Here is a 19,587-nt window from a genome sequence, read left to right as displayed (position 1 = left end):
CTAGGTGGCGAGTAGATTTTTTTGTGTGGCGAGTAGATTTTTTGGTGATTTGTCAACCACTGTCTATATCTATATCTATATCCTACTTAATATATAAAATATATATCAGGAGCATGGATTTAATCTGTGCTCCATTAAGATGTGGGTGTCTGTCTGTGGCATTAATGTGTCAGACGAGAAGTGGGATATCCAGTAACATCGCCTGGGACAATTACCCATAGGAGATAAAGCCGTAATTCAGCACACTACTAAACGGTGTAGTGTAAATGATACTAGCAGTGTAGATGAAGCCGTACTGCACACACAGCGGGGTATTGTAGATGATACTAGCAGTGTAGATGAAGCCGTACTGCACACACAGCGGGGTATTGTAGATGATACTAGCAGTGTAGATGAAGCCGTACTGCACACACAGCGGGGTATTGTAGATGATACTAGCGGTGTAGATGAAGCCGTGCTGCACACACAGCGGGGTATTGTAGATGATACTAGCAGTGTAGATGAAGCCATACTGCACACACAGCGGGGTATTGTAGATGATACTAGCAGTGTAGATGAAGCCATACTGCACACACAGCGGGGTATTGTAGATGATACTAGCGGTGTAGATGAAGCCGTACTGCACACACAGCGGGGTATTGTAGATGATACTAGCGGTGTAGATGAAGCCGTACTGCACACACAGCGGGGTATTGTAGATGATACTAGCGGTGTAGATGAAGCCGTACTGCACACACAGCGGGGTATTGTAGATGATACTAGCCGTGTAGATGAAGCCGTACTGCACACACAGCGGGGTATTGTAGATGATACTAGCGGTGTAGATGAAGCCGTACTGCACAGACAGCGGGGTATTGTAGATGATACTTGCGGTGTAGATGAAGCCGTACTGCACACACAGCGGGGTAGTGTAGATGATACTAGCCGTGTAGATGAAGCCATACTGCACACACAGCGGGGTATTGGGTGGATATGACAACCCCAGAAATATCCCATACCATATAGAAGTAACGGTGGAGCCTGCGCACGGATTGTCCTCATCGCCAGGTCACCAATCGGGGCCGGTTTGGCTGACGTGAATAATCTAGTTTAGTGTCCGATAGGTGTATAATCTCTAAAGCAGCAGCGAAGGGGCCAACCAGTATCTGTGGCTGTTCCGTGGTAGTGTCACCGGTGTGTGTCTCTCCCCCTGCAGGCTTTGTGCGTCCCCACCTTCCAGCTCCTGGAGCACCAGAACGGCCTCCGAAATCACCCAGACACCGTGGACGATCTCTTCCGGCTTTTCACCAGGTAACGGCAGCAACAGGCGCGTTGGCCCGGTTCGGGCTGGGTGTCCATGAAACGGAGAGCAGAAAGGAGTTATTCTCCGTCTTGCATTGTTTGGTGTTCTCACTCTCTCTCCTTATCGTTCCCACCTCTCCCTCTCTCTCTTTCCTTATCGTTCCCACGTCTCCCTCTCTCTCCTTATCGTTCCCACGTCTCCCTCTCTCTCCTTATCGTTCCCACCTCTCCCTCTCTCTCTTTCCTTATCGTTCACACGTCTCCCTCTCTCTCCTTATCGTTCCCACGTCTCCCTCTCTCTCCTTATCGTTCCCACCTCTCCCTCTCTCTCTTTCCTTATCGTTCCCACCTCTCCCTCTCTCTCTTTCCTTATCGTTCCCACGTCTCCCTCTCTCTCTTTCCTTATCGTTCACACGTCTCCCTCTCTCTCCTTATCGTTCCCACCTCTCCCTCTCTCTCTTTCCTTATCGTTCCCACGTCTCCCTCTCTCCCTCTTTCCTTATCGTTCCCCTCTCTCCCTCTCTCCTTATCGTTCCCACCTCTCCCTCTCTCTCCTCATCGTTCCCACGTCTCCCTCTCTACTTATCGTTCCCACGTCTCCCTCTCTCCCTCTCTCCTTATCGTTCCCACCTCTCCCTCTCTCCTTATCGTTCCCACGTCTCCTTCTCTCCCTCTCTCCTTATCGTTCCCACGTCTCCCTCTCTCCCTCTCTCCTTATCGTTCCCACTTCTCCCTCTCTCCTTATTGTTCCCACGTCTCCTTCTCTCCCTCTCTCCTTATCGTTCCCACGTCTCCCTCTCTCCCTCTCTCCTTATCGTTCCCACCTCTCCCTCTCTCTCCTCATCGTTCCCACCTCTCCCTCTCTCCTTATCGTTCCCACGTCTCCTTCTCTCCCTCTCTCCTTATCGTTCCCACATCTCCCTCTCTCCCTCTCACTCCTTATCGTTCCCACGTCTCTCCCTCTCTCCTTATCGTTCCCACGTCTCCCTCTCTCCTTATCGTTCCCACCTCTCCCTCCAGTTCCCCTCAGTAAGAGACACACTGATGTAAAGTGAATATATTCTCTTGTGCTAAGAAATAGTCAGTGACTCGGCAAAGATCCCTGAAACAGCCTTTGTGTAGGTGGGATAGCTTAACTAGCCCCAATGGAGGCACTTTGTGTGTATTAATATGTATGTGTCACGTATGTGTATGTATTCTGAGTACAAGTACTCGCACGTGGAGGGCCTGGGGTATCTGGAGTATTGATGCACCCCCCGTGCCCGTGTGTATGTAACCGTGTCTGGGGGACTTGTGCTTCTGTAAGGTTAATAGTCGCACAGTGTCCTGCTGAATGTGTACACCAGGGGTGTCCAACGCCAGTCCTCAAGGGCCACCAACAGGTCAGGTTTTCAGGATATCCCTGCTTCAGCACTGGTGGTGCTGTCTCACTGAGTGAGCCACCTGTGCTGAAGCAGGGATATCCTGAAACTCTGACCTGTTGGCCACAGAGGACTGGAGTTGGCTACCCCTGGTTTCCACCCTCAGACATTCAGGTCCCTTGCCTGAAGAGCTCACACTCTCGTGCCTCCTCAGGTTCGTGCAGCGCTGCCCCGTCGTCCTTTTGCGCAGTCAGGTGGTGATCCACGTGCTGCAGTGGGCTGTCGCTGCCACCTTATTAGACCACCGGGACGCCAACTGCAGCGTCATGAAGTTTCTCCGTGATCTCATACACACCGGGGTGTCCAATGATGTGAGTACGGTCCCTGCGCACGGCTAACGCCCTCTCTTCCCTCCCCTTGTCTTACAGAGGTGTACAGCCGTCTCGCTGCCCTCTCCGGGAGATGTTCAGCTGTCTCTTATTCTGACTGTCCTCTCTCACTCCCCAGAAATTTTCAGATATATCAAGGGTTTCACCAAGGTACAGGAGGGAAGCATATGTCAGAAAGAGAAGCTCTAGAACAAGAAGCCATTCTCTGGAGCAGGAGGGTGGGAGGCTCAGGGGAAAGGTGAGGAAGTCTTTCATCCTGGATGGGTGGTGGATACATGACATGGCCTCCCAGTGGAGGAGGTGGAGGCTAACCGTAAGGAAATTCAAAACTGCTTGGGGTAGCTATACGGCTATCCTACATATGAGAGGAGTATCATAAAGTCAAGCAGGGGGGTAGAGGGGTAGGGATACAGGGGTAGAGGGGTAGGGACACGGGGATAGGCAAGTGGTCCTCACCTGCCATCAAATTGAGTTTCTCCGATCCCTAGGGACGCTTTGGTTTCTCTCCTCCTGGCGCACAGACCAGTCTCACTCCTGCACTCGGAGACCTCCTGTACGGTCAGGACACGGCTTGTGATGGTTGGAGGAGAGTCAGTAGAATGCCCTCTGTTGGTCTTCTCATTATGGTCTTAATAAGGGACCGTAGAATTGATGCAGGGTCCGTGAGCATCTTTAATGCTTCCTGGCGTCTAATTTGTATCCAATGTGGTCTGAGAAGGACGTGTCCTGGTGAGAAGTGGGTGTTTCCCAGAGGGTTAGTTGGGTCTCCTAGCGATCATCTCCAGTGTTAGTGCGGTCATTAAGGAAGGTTAGGGGAGTATATCATTCACTTTCTGGCCAAAAGGGACTTCTCTCTTATTCAGGTCCTGTGTGTGATCAATAGGGCTTTCCTCTTACAGATATTAGGGTCTCCATAAAATCCTCTTTCTGGTCAGTACAGTTAATAAGGTTTATTAGGATCCCCCGTCTCTTCAATACTTTGCTTCTTCCTTATGGCGCACAGCGGGGGCTGTTCTGTGCGGCCCTGCAGGATCTCATTGTGAATGGTCGGCGGTCAGTTCTCCTGATGACTGCCTTTCCGGTCAGTTATTTGAGGGCCTGGCGGCCACGTCTTGGTCACGTCTCCCCCTCTGTCACCCTGTGTAGCACGAGGAAAACTTTGAGGTACGCAAGGCTCTGATCCAGCAGGTTCTGAGCCAGGTCGGGCAGCAGCTCATCAGCCAACTGGTCCACGCGTGCTGCTTCTGTCTCCCGCCGTACACCCTGCCTGACGTAGCCGAGGTGGTCTGGGAGATCATGGCCTTCGACAGGCCGGTAAGGATCACTCCTCCGGTCACCCTACTCTCCTATACTCAATCTTCCTTGTATCTCTCCTCTGCACTGAAGCTAATACACACACAGTGCATCGGTCAGTAAGGGAGTAACACCAAGCGATACTGGCAGCAGGGAGCCCACAACCCGCGTTGCACTATATGTAAGTGCGGCCATTCAGGAGGTCCAGCGCAGCACAAACATACACGGGGGGATTCAGGTCCGGCGAAGACCACGTGCATTATTCCCATGGAGGTGCAGTGTTCAGTCCTGTAATTAGAGGGCTCACTAACGAGTATGCCATTGCGCATGCGCGGTGGGAGTGATATGACGCGCGAACGCTCGCTGAGTTTAGGGAAGAGGAAGCAGCGCGGTGGGATTGCTGTGACGCTGAGTTAGGGAAGAGGAAGCAGCGCGGTGGGGTTGCTGTAATGCTGAGTTAGGGAAGAGGAAGCAGCGCGGTGGGATTGCTGTGACAGTAACGCTGAGTTAGGGAAGAGGAAGCAGCGCGGTGGGATTGCTGTGACAGTAACGCTGAGTTAGGGAAGAGGAAGCAGCGCGGTGGGATTGCTGTGACAGTAACGCTGAGTTAGGGAAGAGGAAGCAGCGCGGTGGGATTGCTGTGACGCTGAGTTAGGGAAGAGGAAGCAGCACGGTGGGATTGCTGTGACGCTGAGTTAGGGAAGAGGAAGCAGCGCAGTGGGATTGCTGTGACGCTGAGTTAGGGAAGAGGAAGCAGTGCGGTGGGATTGCTGTGACGCTGAGTTAGGGAAGAGGAAGCAGCGCGGTGGGATTGCTGTGACGCTGAGTTAGGGAAGAGGAAGCAGCGCAGTGGGATTGCTGTAACGCTGAGTTAGGGAAGAGGAAGCAGCGCGGTGGGATTGCTGTGACGCTGAGTTAGGGAAGAGGAAGCAGCGCGGTGGGATTGCTGTGACGCTGAGTTAGGGAAGAGGAAGCAGCGCAGTGGGATTGCTGTGACGCTGAGTTAGGGAAGAGGAAGCAGCGCGGTGGGATTGCTGTGACGCTGAGTTAGGGAAGAGGAAGCAGCGCAGTGGGATTGCTGTGACGCTGTGACACTGAGTTAGGGAAGAGGAAGCAGCGCGGTGGGATCGCTGTGACACTGAGTTAGGGAAGAGGAAGCAGCGCGGTGGGATTGCTGTGACGCTGAGTTAGGCAAGAGGAAGCAGCGCGGTGGGATTGCTGTATCGCTGAGTTAGGGAAGAGGAAGCAGCGCGGTGGGATTGCTGTGACACGGTAACGCTGAGTTAGGAAAGAGGAAGCAGCGCGGTGGGATTGCTGTGACGCTGTATCGCTGAGTTAGGGAAGAGGAAGCAGCGCGGTGGGATTGCTGTGACACGGTAACGCTGAGTTAGGGAAGAGGAAGCAGCGCGGTGGGATTGCTGTGACACTGAGTTAGGGAAGAGGAAGCAGCGCGGTGGGATTGCTGTGACGCTGTATCGCTGAGTTAGGGAAGAGGAAGCAGCGCGGTGGGATTGCTGTATCGCTGAGTTAGGGAAGAGGAAGCAGCGCGGTGGGATTGCTGTGACGCTGTGACGCCGAGTTAGGGAAAATCAAGCATCGCGGTGGGATTGCTGTGACGCGGTAACGCTGAGTTAGGGAAGAGGAAGCAGCGCGGTGGGATTGCTGTGACGCTGAGTTAGGGAAGAGGAAGCAGCGCGGTGGGATTGCTGTGACACAGTAACGCTGAGTTAGGGAAGAGGAAGCAGCGCGGTGGGATTGCTGTGACACTGAGTTAGGGAAGAGGAAGCAGCGCGGTGGGATTGCTGTGACGCTGTATCGCTGAGTTAGGGAAGAGGAAGCAGCGCGGTGGGATTGCTGTATCGCTGAGTTAGGGAAGAGGAAGCAGCGCGGTGGGATTGCTGTGACGCTGTGACGCCGAGTTAGGGAAAATCAAGCATCGCGGTGGGATTGCTGTGACGCGGTAACGCTGAGTTAGGGAAGAGGAAGCAGCGCGGTGGGATTGCTGTGACGCTGAGTTAGGGAAGAGGAAGCAGCGCGGTGGGATTGCTGTAAGGGAAGAGGAAGCAGCGCGGTGGGATTGCTGTGACACGGTAACACTGAGTTAGGGAAGAGGAAGCAGCGCGGTGGGATTGCTGTGACACGGTGACGCTGAGTTAGGGAAGAGGAAGCAGCGCGGTGGGATTGCTGTGACACTGAGTTAGGGAAGAGGAAGCAGCGCGGTGGGATTGCTGTGACGCTGAGTTAGGGAAGAGGAAGCAGCGCGGTGGGATTGCTGTGACGCTGAGTTACGGAAGAGGAAGCAGCGCGGTGGGATTGCTGTGACACAGTAACGCTGAGTTAGGGAAGAGGAAGCAGCGCGGTGGGATTGCTGTGACGCTGAGTTAGGGAAGAGGAAGCAGCGCGGTGGGATTGCTGTAAGGGAAGAGGAAGCAGCGCGGTGGGATTGCTGTGACACTGAGTTAGGGAAGAGGAAGCAGCGCGGTGGGATTGCTGTGACGCTGTAACGCTGAGTTAGGGAAGAGGAAGCAGTGCAGTGGGATTGCTGTGACGCTGAGTTAGGGAAGAGGAAGCAGCGCGGTGGGATTGCAGTGACACGGTAACGCTGAGTTAGGGAAGAGGAAGCAGCGCGGTGGGATTGCTGTAATGCTGAGTTAGGGAAGAGGAAGCAGCGCGGTGGGATTGCTGTGACACGGTAACGCTGAGTTAGGGAAGAGGAAGCAGCGCAGTGGGATTGCTGTGACGCTGAGTTAGGGAAGAGGAAGCAGCGCGGTGGGATTGCAGTGACACGGTAACGCTGAGTTAGGGAAGAGGAAGCAGCGCGGTGGGATTGCTGTAATGCTGAGTTAGGGAAGAGGAAGCAGCGCGGTGGGATTGCTGTGACACGGTAACGCTGAGTTAGGGAAGAGGAAGCAGCGCGGTGGGATTGCTGTGACGCTGAGTTAGGGAAGAGGAAGCAGCGCAGTGGGATTGCTGTAACGCTGAGTTAGGGAAGAGGAAGCAGCGCGGTGGGATTGCTGTGACGCTGAGTTAGGGAAGAGGAAGCAGCGCGGTGGGATTGCTGTGACGCTGAGTTAGGGAAGAGGAAGCAGCGCAGTGGGATTGCTGTGACGCTGAGTTAGGGAAGAGGAAGCAGCGCGGTGGGATTGCTGTGACGCTGAGTTAGGGAAGAGGAAGCAGCGCAGTGGGATTGCTGTAACGCTGAGTTAGGGAAGAGGAAGCAGCGCGGTGGGATTGCTGTGACGCTGAGTTAGGGAAGAGGAAGCAGCGCGGTGGGATTGCTGTGACGCTGAGTTAGGGAAGAGGAAGCAGCGCAGTGGGATTGCTGTGACGCTGAGTTAGGGAAGAGGAAGCAGCGCGGTGGGATTGCTGTGACGCTGAGTTAGGGAAGAGGAAGCAGCGCAGTGGGATTGCTGTGACGCTGTGACACTGAGTTAGGGAAGAGGAAGCAGCGCGGTGGGATCGCTGTGACACTGAGTTAGGGAAGAGGAAGCAGCGCGGTGGGATTGCTGTGACGCTGAGTTAGGCAAGAGGAAGCAGCGCGGTGGGATTGCTGTATCGCTGAGTTAGGGAAGAGGAAGCAGCGCGGTGGGATTGCTGTGACACGGTAACGCTGAGTTAGGAAAGAGGAAGCAGCGCGGTGGGATTGCTGTGACGCTGTATCGCTGAGTTAGGGAAGAGGAAGCAGCGCGGTGGGATTGCTGTGACACGGTAACGCTGAGTTAGGGAAGAGGAAGCAGCGCGGTGGGATTGCTGTGACACTGAGTTAGGGAAGAGGAAGCAGCGCGGTGGGATTGCTGTGACGCTGTATCGCTGAGTTAGGGAAGAGGAAGCAGCGCGGTGGGATTGCTGTATCGCTGAGTTAGGGAAGAGGAAGCAGCGCGGTGGGATTGCTGTGACGCTGTGACGCCGAGTTAGGGAAAATCAAGCATCGCGGTGGGATTGCTGTGACGCGGTAACGCTGAGTTAGGGAAGAGGAAGCAGCGCGGTGGGATTGCTGTGACGCTGAGTTAGGGAAGAGGAAGCAGCGCGGTGGGATTGCTGTGACACAGTAACGCTGAGTTAGGGAAGAGGAAGCAGCGCGGTGGGATTGCTGTGACACTGAGTTAGGGAAGAGGAAGCAGCGCGGTGGGATTGCTGTGACGCTGTATCGCTGAGTTAGGGAAGAGGAAGCAGCGCGGTGGGATTGCTGTATCGCTGAGTTAGGGAAGAGGAAGCAGCGCGGTGGGATTGCTGTGACGCTGTGACGCCGAGTTAGGGAAAATCAAGCATCGCGGTGGGATTGCTGTGACGCGGTAACGCTGAGTTAGGGAAGAGGAAGCAGCGCGGTGGGATTGCTGTGACGCTGAGTTAGGGAAGAGGAAGCAGCGCGGTGGGATTGCTGTAAGGGAAGAGGAAGCAGCGCGGTGGGATTGCTGTGACACGGTAACACTGAGTTAGGGAAGAGGAAGCAGCGCGGTGGGATTGCTGTGACACGGTGACGCTGAGTTAGGGAAGAGGAAGCAGCGCGGTGGGATTGCTGTGACACTGAGTTAGGGAAGAGGAAGCAGCGCGGTGGGATTGCTGTGACGCTGAGTTAGGGAAGAGGAAGCAGCGCGGTGGGATTGCTGTGACGCTGAGTTACGGAAGAGGAAGCAGCGCGGTGGGATTGCTGTGACACAGTAACGCTGAGTTAGGGAAGAGGAAGCAGCGCGGTGGGATTGCTGTGACGCTGAGTTAGGGAAGAGGAAGCAGCGCGGTGGGATTGCTGTAAGGGAAGAGGAAGCAGCGCGGTGGGATTGCTGTGACACTGAGTTAGGGAAGAGGAAGCAGCGCGGTGGGATTGCTGTGACGCTGTAACGCTGAGTTAGGGAAGAGGAAGCAGTGCAGTGGGATTGCAGTGACACGGTAACGCTGAGTTAGGGAAGAGGAAGCAGCGCGGTGGGATTGCTGTAATGCTGAGTTAGGGAAGAGGAAGCAGCGCGGTGGGATTGCTGTGACACGGTAACGCTGAGTTAGGGAAGAGGAAGCAGCGCGGTGGGATTGCTGTGACGCTGAGTTAGGGAAGAGGAAGCAGCGAGGTGGGATTGCTGTGACACAGGAACGCTGAGTTAGGGAAGAGGAAGCAGCGCGGTGGGATTGCTGTGACGCTGAGTTAGGGAAGAGGAAGCAGTGCGGTGGGATTGCTGTGACACGGTAACGCTGAGTTAGGGAAGAGGAAGCAGCGCGGTGGGATTGCTGTGACGCTGTAACGCTGAGTTAGGGAAGAGGAAGCAGCGCGGTGGGATTGCTGTGACGCTGTAACGCTGAGTTAGGGAAGAGGAAGCAGCGCGGTGGGATTGCTGTGACGCTGTAACGCTGAGTTAGGGAAGAGGAAGCAGCGCGGTGGGATTGCTGTGACACAGTAACGCTGAGTTAGGGAAGAGGAAGCAGCGCGGTGGGATTGCTGTGACACGGTAACGCCGAGTTAGGGAAGAGGAAGCAGCGCGGTGGGATTGCTGTAACGCTGAGTTAGGGAAGAGGAAGCAGCGCGGTGGGATTGCTGTGACGCTGAGTTAGGGAAGAGGAAGCAGCGCGGTGGGATTGCTGTGACACGGTAACACTGAGTTAGGGAAGAGGAAGCAGCGCGGTGGGATTGCTGTGACACGGTAACGCTGAGTTAGGGAAGAGGAAGCAGCGCGGTGGGATTGCTGTGACACTGTGACGCTGAGTTAGGGAAGAGGAAGCAGCGCGGTGGGATTGCTGTGACACGGTAACGCTGAGTTAGGGAAGAGGAAGCAGCGCGGTGGGATTGCTGTGACGCTGAGTTAGGGAAGAGGAAGCAGCGCGGTGGGATTGCTGTAACGCTGAGTTAGGGAAGAGGAAGCAGCGCGGTGGGATTGCTGTGACGCGGTAACGCTGAGTTAGGGAAGAGGAAGCAGCGCGGTGGGATTGCTGTGACGCGGTAACGCTGAGTTAGGGAAGAGGAAGCAGCGCGGTGGGATTGCTGTGACGCTGAGTTAGGGAAGAGGAAGCAGCACGGTAGGATTGCTGTGACGCTGTGACGCTGAGTTAGGGAAGAGGAAGCAGCGCGGTGGGATTGCTGTGACGCTGAGTTAGGGAAGAGGAAGCAGCGCGGTGGGATTGCTGTGACGCTGAGTTAGGGAAGAGGAAGCAGCGCGGTGGGATTGCTGTGACACGGTAACGCTGAGTTAGGGAAGAGGAAGCAGCGCGGTGGGATTGCTGTGACGCTGAGTTAGGGAAGAGGAAGCAGCGCAGTGGGATTGCTGTGACGCTGAGTTAGGGAAGAGGAAGCAGCGCGGTGGGATTGCTGTGACGCTGTGACGCTGAGTTAGGGAAGAGGAAGCAGCGCGGTGGGATTGCTGTGATGCGGTAACGCTGAGTTAGGGAAGAGGAAGCAGCGCGGTGGGATTGCTGTGACGCTGTGACGCCGAGTTAGGGAAAATCAAGCATCGCGGTGGGATTGCTGTGACGCGGTAACGCTGAGTTAGGGAAGAGGAAGCAGCGCGGTGGGATTGCTGTGACGCTGAGTTAGGGAAGAGGAAGCAGCGCGGTGGGATTGCTGTAAGGGAAGAGGAAGCAGCGCGGTGGGATTGCTGTGACACGGTAACACTGAGTTAGGGAAGAGGAAGCAGCGCGGTGGGATTGCTGTGACACGGTGACGCTGAGTTAGGGAAGAGGAAGCAGCGCGGTGGGATTGCTGTGACACTGAGTTAGGGAAGAGGAAGCAGCGCGGTGGGATTGCTGTGACGCTGAGTTAGGGAAGAGGAAGCAGCGCGGTGGGATTGCTGTGACGCTGAGTTACGGAAGAGGAAGCAGCGCGGTGGGATTGCTGTGACACAGTAACGCTGAGTTAGGGAAGAGGAAGCAGCGCGGTGGGATTGCTGTGACGCTGAGTTAGGGAAGAGGAAGCAGCGCGGTGGGATTGCTGTAAGGGAAGAGGAAGCAGCGCGGTGGGATTGCTGTGACACTGAGTTAGGGAAGAGGAAGCAGCGCGGTGGGATTGCTGTGACGCTGTAACGCTGAGTTAGGGAAGAGGAAGCAGTGCAGTGGGATTGCAGTGACACGGTAACGCTGAGTTAGGGAAGAGGAAGCAGCGCGGTGGGATTGCTGTAATGCTGAGTTAGGGAAGAGGAAGCAGCGCGGTGGGATTGCTGTGACACGGTAACGCTGAGTTAGGGAAGAGGAAGCAGCGCGGTGGGATTGCTGTGACGCTGAGTTAGGGAAGAGGAAGCAGCGAGGTGGGATTGCTGTGACACAGGAACGCTGAGTTAGGGAAGAGGAAGCAGCGCGGTGGGATTGCTGTGACGCTGAGTTAGGGAAGAGGAAGCAGTGCGGTGGGATTGCTGTGACACGGTAACGCTGAGTTAGGGAAGAGGAAGCAGCGCGGTGGGATTGCTGTGACGCTGTAACGCTGAGTTAGGGAAGAGGAAGCAGCGCGGTGGGATTGCTGTGACGCTGTAACGCTGAGTTAGGGAAGAGGAAGCAGCGCGGTGGGATTGCTGTGACGCTGTAACGCTGAGTTAGGGAAGAGGAAGCAGCGCGGTGGGATTGCTGTGACACAGTAACGCTGAGTTAGGGAAGAGGAAGCAGCGCGGTGGGATTGCTGTGACACGGTAACGCCGAGTTAGGGAAGAGGAAGCAGCGCGGTGGGATTGCTGTAACGCTGAGTTAGGGAAGAGGAAGCAGCGCGGTGGGATTGCTGTGACGCTGAGTTAGGGAAGAGGAAGCAGCGCGGTGGGATTGCTGTGACACGGTAACACTGAGTTAGGGAAGAGGAAGCAGCGCGGTGGGATTGCTGTGACACGGTAACGCTGAGTTAGGGAAGAGGAAGCAGCGCGGTGGGATTGCTGTGACACTGTGACGCTGAGTTAGGGAAGAGGAAGCAGCGCGGTGGGATTGCTGTGACACGGTAACGCTGAGTTAGGGAAGAGGAAGCAGCGCGGTGGGATTGCTGTGACGCTGAGTTAGGGAAGAGGAAGCAGCGCGGTGGGATTGCTGTAACGCTGAGTTAGGGAAGAGGAAGCAGCGCGGTGGGATTGCTGTGACGCGGTAACGCTGAGTTAGGGAAGAGGAAGCAGCGCGGTGGGATTGCTGTGACGCGGTAACGCTGAGTTAGGGAAGAGGAAGCAGCGCGGTGGGATTGCTGTGACGCTGAGTTAGGGAAGAGGAAGCAGCACGGTAGGATTGCTGTGACGCTGTGACGCTGAGTTAGGGAAGAGGAAGCAGCGCGGTGGGATTGCTGTGACGCTGAGTTAGGGAAGAGGAAGCAGCGCGGTGGGATTGCTGTGACGCTGAGTTAGGGAAGAGGAAGCAGCGCGGTGGGATTGCTGTGACACGGTAACGCTGAGTTAGGGAAGAGGAAGCAGCGCGGTGGGATTGCTGTGACGCTGAGTTAGGGAAGAGGAAGCAGCGCAGTGGGATTGCTGTGACGCTGAGTTAGGGAAGAGGAAGCAGCGCGGTGGGATTGCTGTGACGCTGTGACGCTGAGTTAGGGAAGAGGAAGCAGCGCGGTGGGATTGCTGTGATGCGGTAACGCTGAGTTAGGGAAGAGGAAGCAGCGCGGTGGGATTGCTGTGACGCTGAGTTAGGGAAGAGGAAGCAGCGCAGTGGGATTGCTGTGACGCTGAGTTAGGGAAGAGGAAGCAGCGCGGTGGGATTGCTGTGACACGGTAACGCTGAGTTAGGGAAGAGGAAGCAGCGCGGTGGGATTGCTGTGACGCTGAGTTAGGGAAGAGGAAGCAGCGCGGTGGGATTGCTGTGACGCTGAGTTAGGGAAGAGGAAGCAGCGCGGTGGGATTGCTGTGACACGGTAACGCTGAGTTAGGGAAGAGGAAGCAGCGCGGTGGGATTGCTGTGACGCTGAGTTAGGGAAGAGGAAGCAGCGCGGTGGGATTGCTGGGACGCTGAGTTAGGGAAGAGGAAGCAGCGCGGTGCGATCGCTATGACGCTGAGTTAGGGAAGAGGAAGCAGCGCGGTGGGATTGCTGTGACGCGGTAACGCTGAGTTAGGGAAGATGAAGCAGCGCGGTGGGATTGCTGTATCGCTGAGTTAGGGAAGAGGAAGCAGCGCGGTGGGATTGCTGTAACGCTGAGTTAGGAAAGTGGAAGCAGCGCGGTGGGATTGCTGTGACGCTGAGTTAGGGAAGAGGAAGCAGCGCAGTGGGATTGCTATGACGCGGTAACGCTGAGTTAGGGAAGAGGAAGCAGCGTGGTGGGATTGCTGTAACGCTGAGTTAGGAAAGTGGAAGCAGCGCGGTGGGATTGCTGTGACGCTGAGTTAGGGAAGAGGAAGCAGCGCGGGGGGATTGCTGTGACGCGGTAACGCTGAGATAGGGAAGAGGAAGCAGCGCGGTGGGATTGCTGTATTGCTGAGTTAGGGAAGAGGAAGCAGCGCGGTGGGATTGCTGTATTGCTGAGTTAGGGAAGAGGAAGCAGCGCGGTGGGATTGCTGTGACGCTGAGTTAGGGAAGAGGAAGCAGCGCGGTGGGATTGCTGTGACACGGTAACGCTGAGTTAGGGAAGAGGAAGCAGCGCGGTGGGATTGCTGTGACGCTGAGTTAGGGAAGAGGAAGCAGCGCGGTGGGATTGCTGTGACGCTGAGTTAGGGAAGAGGAAGCAGCACGGTAGGATTGCTGTGACGCTGAGTTAGGGAAGAGGAAGCAGCGCGGTGGGATTGCTGTGACGCTGAGTTAGGGAAGAGGAAGCAGCGCGGTGGGATTGCTGTGACGCTGAGTTAGGGAAGAGGAAGCAGCGCGGTGGGATTGCTGTGACGCTGAGTTAGGGAAGAGGAAGCAGCGCAGTGGGATTGCTGTGACGCTGAGTTAGGGAAGAGGAAGCAGCGCGGTGGGATTGCTGTGACGCTGTGACGCTTAGTTAGGGAAGAGGAAGCAGCGCGGTGGGATTGCTGTGATGCGGTAACGCTGAGTTAGGGAAGAGGAAGCAGCGCTGTGGGATTGCTGTGACGCTGAGTTAGGGAAGAGGAAGCAGCGCAGTGGGATTGCTGTGACGCTGAGTTAGGGAAGAGGAAGCAGCGCGGTGGGATTGCTGTGACACGGTAACGCTGAGTTAGGGAAGAGGAAGCAGCGCGGTGGGATTGCTGTGACGCTGAGTTAGGGAAGAGGAAGCAGCGCGGTGGGATTGCTGTGACGCTGAGTTAGGGAAGAGGAAGCAGCGCGGTGGGATTGCTGTGACGCTGAGTTAGGGAAGAGGAAGCAGCGCGGTGGGATTGCTGTGACGCTGTAACGCTGAGTTAGGGAAGAGGAAGCAGCGCGGTGGGATTGCTGTGACACAGTAACGCTGAGTTAGGGAAGAGGAAGCAGCGCGGTGGGATTGCTGAAACGCTGAGTTAGGGAAGAGGAAGCAGCGCGGTGGGATTGCTGTGACACGGTAACGCCGAGTTAGGGAAGAGGAAGCATCGCGGTGGGATTGCTGTGACGCTGAGTTAGGGAAGAGGAAGCAGCGCGGTGGGATTGCTGTGACACGGTAACACTGAGTTAGGGAAGAGGAAGCAGCGCGGTGGGATTGCTGTGACACGGTAACGCTGAGTTAGGGAAGAGGAAGCAGCGCGGTGGGATTGCTGTGACACTGTGACGCTGAGTTAGGGAAGAGGAAGCAGCGCGGTGGGATTGCTGTGACACGGTAACGCTGAGTTAGGGAAGAGGAAGCAGCGCGGTGGGATTGCTGTGACGCTGAGTTAGGGAAGAGGAAGCAGCGCGGTGGGATTGCTGTAACGCTGAGTTAGGGAAGAGGAAGCAGCGCGGTGGGATTGCTGTGACGCGGTAACGCTGAGTTAGGGAAGAGGAAGCAGCGCGGTGGGATTGCTGTGACGCGGTAACGCTGAGTTAGGGAAGAGGAAGCAGCGCGGTGGGATTGCTGTGACGCTGAGTTAGGGAAGAGGAAGCAGCACGGTAGGATTGCTGTGACGCTGTGACGCTGAGTTAGGGAAGAGGAAGCAGCGCGGTGGGATTGCTGTGACGCTGAGTTAGGGAAGAGGAAGCAGCGCGGTGGGATTGCTGTGACGCTGAGTTAGGGAAGAGGAAGCAGCGCGGTGGGATTGCTGTGACACGGTAACGCTGAGTTAGGGAAGAGGAAGCAGCGCGGTGGGATTGCTGTGACGCTGAGTTAGGGAAGAGGAAGCAGCGCAGTGGGATTGCTGTGACGCTGAGTTAGGGAAGAGGAAGCAGCGCGGTGGGATTGCTGTGACGCTGTGACGCTGAGTTAGGGAAGAGGAAGCAGCGCGGTGGGATTGCTGTGATGCGGTAACGCTGAGTTAGGGAAGAGGAAGCAGCGCGGTGGGATTGCTGTGACGCTGAGTTAGGGAAGAGGAAGCAGCGCAGTGGGATTGCTGTGACGCTGAGTTAGGGAAGAGGAAGCAGCGCGGTGGGATTGCTGTGACACGGTAACGCTGAGTTAGGGAAGAGGAAGCAGCGCGGTGGGATTGCTGTGACGCTGAGTTAGGGAAGAGGAAGCAGCGCGGTGGGATTGCTGTGACGCTGAGTTAGGGAAGAGGAAGCAGCGCGGTGGGATTGCTGTGACACGGTAACGCTGAGTTAGGGAAGAGGAAGCAGCGCGGTGGGATTGCTGTGACGCTGAGTTAGGGAAGAGGAAGCAGCGCGGTGGGATTGCTGGGACGCTGAGTTAGGGAAGAGGAAGCAGCGCGGTGCGATCGCTATGACGCTGAGTTAGGGAAGAGGAAGCAGCGCGGTGGGATTGCTGTGACGCGGTAACGCTGAGTTAGGGAAGATGAAGCAGCGCGGTGGGATTGCTGTATCGCTGAGTTAGGGAAGAGGAAGCAGCGCGGTGGGATTGCTGTAACGCTGAGTTAGGAAAGTGGAAGCAGCGCGGTGGGATTGCTGTGACGCTGAGTTAGGGAAGAGGAAGCAGCGCAGTGGGATTGCTATGACGCGGTAACGCTGAGTTAGGGAAGAGGAAGCAGCGTGGTGGGATTGCTGTAACGCTGAGTTAGGAAAGTGGAAGCAGCGCGGTGGGATTGCTGTGACGCTGAGTTAGGGAAGAGGAAGCAGCGCGGGGGGATTGCTGTGACGCGGTAACGCTGAGATAGGGAAGAGGAAGCAGCGCGGTGGGATTGCTGTATTGCTGAGTTAGGGAAGAGGAAGCAGCGCGGTGGGATTGCTGTATTGCTGAGTTAGGGAAGAGGAAGCAGCGCGGTGGGATTGCTGTGACGCTGAGTTAGGGAAGAGGAAGCAGCGCGGTGGGATTGCTGTGACACGGTAACGCTGAGTTAGGGAAGAGGAAGCAGCGCGGTGGGATTGCTGTGACGCTGAGTTAGGGAAGAGGAAGCAGCGCGGTGGGATTGCTGTGACGCTGAGTTAGGGAAGAGGAAGCAGCACGGTAGGATTGCTGTGACGCTGTGACGCTGAGTTAGGGAAGAGGAAGCAGCGCGGTGGGATTGCTGTGACGCTGAGTTAGGGAAGAGGAAGCAGCGCGGTGGGATTGCTGTGACGCTGAGTTAGGGAAGAGGAAGCAGCGCGGTGGGATTGCTGTGACGCTGAGTTAGGGAAGAGGAAGCAGCGCAGTGGGATTGCTGTGACGCTGAGTTAGGGAAGAGGAAGCAGCGCGGTGGGATTGCTGTGACGCTGTGACGCTGTGACGCTGAGTTAGGGAAGAGGAAGCAGCGCGGTGGGATTGCTGTGATGCGGTAACGCTGAGTTAGGGAAGAGGAAGCAGCGCTGTGGGATTGCTGTGACGCTGAGTTAGGGAAGAGGAAGCAGCGCAGTGGGATTGCTGTGACGCTGAGTTAGGGAAGAGAAAGCAGCGCGGTGGGATTGCTGTGACACGGTAACGCTGAGTTAGGGAAGAGGAAGCAGCGCGGTGGGATTGCTGTGACGCTGAGTTAGGGAAGAGGAAGCAGCGCGGTGGGATTGCTGTGACGCTGAGTTAGGGAAGAGGAAGCAGCGCGGTGGGATTGCTGTGACGCTGAGTTAGGGAAGAGGAAGCAGCGCGGTGGGATTGCTGTGACGCTGAGTTAGGGAAGAGGAAGCAGCACGGTAGGATTGCTGTGACGCTGTGACGCTGAGTTAGGGAAGAGGAAGCAGCGCGGTGGGATTGCTGTGACGCTGAGTTAGGGAAGAGGAAGCAGCGCGGTGGGATTGCTGTGACGCTGAGTTAGGGAAGAGGAAGCAGCGCGGTGGGATTGCTGTGACACGGTAACGCTGAGTTAGGGAAGAGGAAGCAGCGCGGTGGGATTGCTGTGACGCTGAGTTAGGGAAGAGGAAGCAGCGCGGTGGGATTGCTGTGACGCTGAGTTAGGGAAGAGGAAGCAGCGCGGTGGGATTGCTGTGACACGGTAACGCTGAGTTAGGGAAGAGGAAGCAGCGCGGTGGGATTGCTGTGACGCTGAGTTAGGGAAGAGGAAGCAGCGCGGTGGGATTGCTGTGAAGCTGAGTTAGGGAAGAGGAAGCAGCGCGGTGGGATTGCTGTGACACGGTAACGCTGAGTTAGGGAAGAGGAAGCAGCGCGGTGGGATTGCTGGGACGCTGAGTTAGGGAAGAGGAAGCAGCGCGGTGCGATCGCTATGACGCTGAGTTAGGGAAGAGGAAGCAGCGCGGTGGGATTGCTGTGACGCGGTAACGCTGAGTTAGGGAAGAGGAAGCAGCGCGGTGGGATTGCTGTATCGCTGAGTTAGGGAAGAGGAAGCAGCGCGATGGGATTGCTGTAACGCTGAGTTAGGAAAGTGGAAGCAGCGCGGTGGGATTGCTGTGACGCTGAGTTAGGGAAGAGGAAGCAGCGCAGTGGGATTGCTGTGACGCGGTAACGCTGAGTTAGGGAAGAGGAAGCAGCGTGGTGGGATTGCTGTAACGCTGAGTTAGGAAAGTGGAAGCAGCGCGGTGGGATTGCTGTGACGCTGAGTTAGGGAAGAGGAAGCAGCGCGGTGGGATTGCTGTGACGCGGTAACGCTGAGATAGGGAAGAGGAAGCAGCGCGGTGGGATTGCTGTATTGCTGAGTTAGGGAAGAGGAAGCAGCGCGGTGGGATTGCTGGGACGCTGAGTTAGGGAAGAGGAAGCAGCGCGGTGGGATTGCTGTGACGCTGAGTTAGGGAAGAGGAAGCAGCGCGGTGGGATTGCTGTGACACGGTAACGCTGAGTTAGGGAAGAGGAAGCAGCGCGGTGGGATTGCTGTGACGCTGAGTTAGGGAAGAGGAAGCAGCGCGGTGGGATTGCTGTGACGCTGTGACGCTGAGTTAGGGAAGAGGAAGCAGCACGGTGGGATTGCTGTGATGCGGTAACGCTGAGTTAGGGAAGAGGAAGCAGCGCGGTGGGATTGCTGTGACGCTGAGTTAGGGAAGAGGAAGCAGCGCAGTGGGATTGCTGTGACGCTGAGTTAGGGAAGAGGAAGCAGCGCGGTGGGATTGCTGTGACACGGTAACGCTGAGTTAGGGAAGAGGAAGCAGCGCGGTGGGATTGCTGTGACGCTGAGTTAGGGAAGAGGAAGCAGCGCGGTGGGATTGCTGTGACGCTGAGTTAGGGAAGAGGAAGCAGCGCGGTGGGATTGCTGTGACACGGTAACGCTGAGTTAGGGAAGAGGAAGCAGCGCGGTGGGATTGCTGTGACGCTGAGTTAGGGAAGAGGAAGCAGCGCGGTGGGATTGCTGTGACGCTGAGTTAGGGAAGAGGAAGCAGCGCGGTGGGATTGCTGTGACACGGTAACGCTGAGTTAGGGAAGAGGAAGCAGCGCGGTGGGATTGCTGGGACGCTGAGTTAGGGAAGAGGAAGCAGCGCGGTGGGATCGCTATGACGCTGAGTTAGGGAAGAGGAAGCAGCGCGGTGGGATTGCTGTGACGCGGTAACGCTGAGTTAGGGAAGAGGAAGCAGCGCGGTGGGATTGCTGTATCGCTGAGTTAGGGAAGAGGAAGCAGCGCGGTGGGATTGCTGTAACGCTGAGTTAGGAAAGTGGAAGCAGCGCGGTGGGATTGCTGTGACGCTGAGTTAGGGAAGAGGAAGCAGCGCAGTGGGATTGCTGTGACGCGGTAACGCTGAGTTAGGGAAGAGGAAGCAGCGTGGTGGGATTGCTGTAACGCTGAGTTAGGAAAGTGGAAGCAGCGCGGTGGGATTGCTGTGACGCTGAGTTAGGGAAGAGGAAGCAGCGCGGTGGGATTGCTGTGACGCGGTAACGCTGAGATAGGGAAGAGGAAGCAGCGCGGTGGGATTGCTGTATTGCTGAGTTAGGGAAGAGGAAGCAGCGCGGTGGGATTGCTGGGACGCTGAGTTAGGGAAGAGGAAGCAGCGCGGTGGGATTGCTGTGACGCTGAGTTAGGGAAGAGGAAGC

The 19,587-nt window shown here is 56.3% G+C and overlaps 1 protein-coding gene across 4 annotated transcripts in view; it reads left to right on the top strand.

Annotated features, from left to right (window-relative positions):
- TNPO3 (transportin 3) overlaps positions 1–19,587 on the top strand; it is a 115,341-nt gene that overhangs the window by 83,860 nt on the left and 11,894 nt on the right. For 2 of the 4 annotated variants that reach the window (XM_075599257.1, XM_075599258.1), the window contains exons 18-21: positions 1,196–1,290; positions 2,857–3,013; positions 3,150–3,269; positions 4,178–4,345. In XM_075599257.1, coding sequence (XP_075455372.1) covers positions 1,196–1,290; positions 2,857–3,013; positions 3,150–3,269; positions 4,178–4,345 — 540 coding nt within the window. The remainder of the gene's footprint in view (positions 1–1,195; positions 1,291–2,856; positions 3,014–3,149; positions 3,270–4,177; positions 4,346–19,587) is intronic. The other 2 variants (XM_075599259.1, XM_075599260.1) reach the window with 1 other exon arrangement.

The sequence above is a fragment of the Ascaphus truei genome, chromosome 5, assembly GCF_040206685.1.
Source record: "Ascaphus truei isolate aAscTru1 chromosome 5, aAscTru1.hap1, whole genome shotgun sequence".
NCBI lineage: Eukaryota > Metazoa > Chordata > Amphibia > Anura > Ascaphidae > Ascaphus > Ascaphus truei.
The sequence above is the reverse complement of the archived record's forward strand: the minus strand, read 5'-3'. Positions and strand labels throughout refer to the sequence as shown.